The sequence below is a fragment of the Octopus bimaculoides genome, chromosome 2 (genome assembly GCF_001194135.2).
Source record: "Octopus bimaculoides isolate UCB-OBI-ISO-001 chromosome 2, ASM119413v2, whole genome shotgun sequence".
Lineage (NCBI taxonomy): Eukaryota > Metazoa > Mollusca > Cephalopoda > Octopoda > Octopodidae > Octopus > Octopus bimaculoides.
In genome coordinates this window covers 26,942,463-26,945,362 of record NC_068982.1, presented here as the reverse complement: position 1 = coordinate 26,945,362, position 2,900 = coordinate 26,942,463, and the positions used below count along the sequence as shown (strand labels likewise).

Below are 2,900 nucleotides of genomic sequence, written 5' to 3'. Positions count from 1 at the left end.
ACTTTATTTCACGTTGCTCCAGTTCACTCAGCTGTAGAAATGAGTTGCGACGTCACAGGTGCCAAGCTGTATCAGCCTTTGCCTTTCCCTTGGATAACACTGGTGGCGTGGAGAAGGGAGGCTGGTATGCATGGGCGACTGCTGATCTTCCATAAACCACCTTGCCCGAACTTGTGCCTGGGAGGGTAATTTTCTAGGTGCAATCCCATGGTCAGTCATGACCGAAGGGGGTCTCAGCAGCAGCGATGATGTATTACTGTATATACTTATAATAAGCTCTAATGTATTATTTCAACTCACATTTAATTCAGTAAAAAATAAATTCCATCTTTTAATATTAAAAATTTTTATAGGAGTAAGTTCAATATTAATTGTCAAATACACTGTATATATTCTTTCGGAGCATAACCGATTAAATTATCAATTTAAAATTTTTTAATGCAATGGTAAAAAGTATTAATGTCCGAAATTCCAGTCACGAATGTCTAGAAATAACAAGTCGTCACAGGATGCATATCAGCTTACAGAAATGCATGATATCGTGCATACATCCTTGTCTCATCTACCTCTTTGTTGGCATTAACTCTTGCACGCTAAGGGACAATTACAGATATAATCTAATCGACGGGCTTCTATATAGTTCCCGTTCACCCAATTTCACTCACAAGGCCAACAATCGCCATGTTGGCCTTAGTTATTTTCGCGCTTGGTAGCCATCCTTTCTCTAAAATGACTGCATTTTGGTTGCGGCATTGCGCAAAGCGATGTAATGTTGTGGTGTGGATTAAACTTAGACTATGATATTATTTAAAACCAATTACATGTGATAGAGGTTCTCCACAATCAGTTGTAATCGATGATGAGGATTCAGCAGTTTGATCAACTGAAGTACTTGTACTTGAATTAACGTAATTCTCAGGGAGAATTGTCTCAGTGTGTAACAAAGCTATACCTTTTGAATTAAAGTACAAATCACCACCGAGGGGCTTCTATATAGTTTTCTTCTATCAAATACAACGAAATATGGGTCAACCTGAGGCTACATGAAATGCTGTGGTTGCCCGATTGGTTGATCAGAAATTTTGATATCTACAAGATTATACTTTAGTATAATTGTTCTTTAGAACAATTACAAATCACTTACCGCTCATTGGGAAATTTATTCGTCTTACGTCACCTGTGGTATTTGGAAAGTTCACAATTGTCGCAGTAAAGGTGAACCAGATGGTAAAACACATTTTCCAAATCTGTTGAAGAACAAATATCAATTTTCAAGTCAGGAACTGGACAACTAATTGTGGAACATAGATGAATTGTTGGCTGATATCTATTTCATTGCCCCCCCCCAAAAAAAAACAAATAAAAAACGAAGGATAAAAGACAAAATCAACCTGAACGAGATTTTGAATAAATAAGATAAAGGGCACAAATAAAATAACGCAAATTATTTTCACCCGGTGCTCTACTGATTTTACTTTTCATCAGTTTCCAATGTTTAAAAAATATTGCTTTCTATGATTGACGCAGAACTACACGACTTTAGAAATGGACTCAGTCGATTATACAGACAAAGAAATTCAAAATCAGTTCCCTGCAGAACTTAGAACGTAACATTTTTGTCCGGCGCTGAACCTATTCTGCCAATCTACCATTCACTTCATTCTCATTCCTTAATAGAAAACAATAAGAAAATAAGTAAAAATATCTAATATTTTTCGAACTAGATACAAGTTAAACTAAAATATTTAAAGAATTTCTTCAACGAAAACATTCTGATGTTTCATGAAATTTAGTAACGTCTTGTTATAGTATCAGCTATAAATGACAAACAACTTCGCCTTGACTTTGATTTTTATTTGCTCTAGTTGGACAGGCAAATTGCAAAGACTGTAAAGAGGCAAGTGCTTACACATAGTAGTGAGGGGAAATAAACGATCAGAGAGAGAGAGAGAGAGAGAGAGAGAATCTGAACTATGAAATGAAATCGAAACGCTAATTGAAATCTAGAACACAATGAAACTGTAATAAAGATTTATAGAAGTACAGTAATCCATCGCCATATCGCAGTTCATCTATCGTGGTTTATTATTTAAGCTTACGTCCATTCCTCTGTGGTTTTGTTTTGCATTTATAATAAAATAAATACATACAATTTATTAAAAAATAATAGTAAAAAAATATACAGTACAGTACCGTTTCTACTTCACAGATTTTCACCTATCGCGGGGTTTTTGGAACGTAACACCCGCGATAGTCAAGGATTAATGTTTCAGGAAAAAAAAAAAAACGTTTATAAAACGTATAATTTCCACGGGTGCTGCAGGACATATTACAAGACTATTATTATAAAGCTATTATTATTACAAGACCATTACTATTATTAATTACAAGACCATTAGTATTAAATACTAGGTCTTATCCATCGCTATGCTGCCGGTAAAAATATTTGTTAATCATACACGTACCTTCTTTTAATAGTAGGCTGTCACATAGCGAAAGTTCAGTTAGTTACTATGGTAACATCAACCTACCTACCTACCTACCATTTGAGCACTGGGGCCGATATATTCGATCAACTTCTCCTACTAAAATTTCAAGCCTTGTGCATTTATGAATTTATGCATCAAAATACAGAAGTACAGTTGGCACTCCGTCGCTTACAACGAGGGTTCCAGTTGATCCGATCAACGGAACAATCTGCTCGTGAAATTAACGTGCAAGTGGCTGAGCACTCCACAGACACGTGTACCCTTAACGTAGTTCTCGGGGGATATTCAGCGTGACACAGAATGTGACAAGACTGGCCCTTTGAATTACAGGCACAACAGAAACAGGAAGTAAGAGTGAGAGAAAGTTGTGGTGGAAGAGTACAGCAGGGTTCGCCACCATCCGCTGCCAGA

The 2,900-nt window shown here is 36.4% G+C and overlaps 1 protein-coding gene across 1 annotated transcript in view; it reads right to left on the bottom strand.

The window, feature by feature from the left end:
* LOC106868800 (equilibrative nucleoside transporter 1) overlaps positions 1-1,252 on the bottom strand; it is a 22,395-nt gene extending 21,143 nt beyond the window's left edge. The window contains exon 1 of the mRNA XM_014914222.2: positions 1,145-1,252. Within this exon, the coding sequence (XP_014769708.1) occupies positions 1,145-1,238 (94 nt within the window). The 5' untranslated portion in view covers positions 1,239-1,252. The remainder of the gene's footprint in view (positions 1-1,144) is intronic.
* Between the last annotated feature and the right edge of the window lie 1,648 nt (positions 1,253-2,900).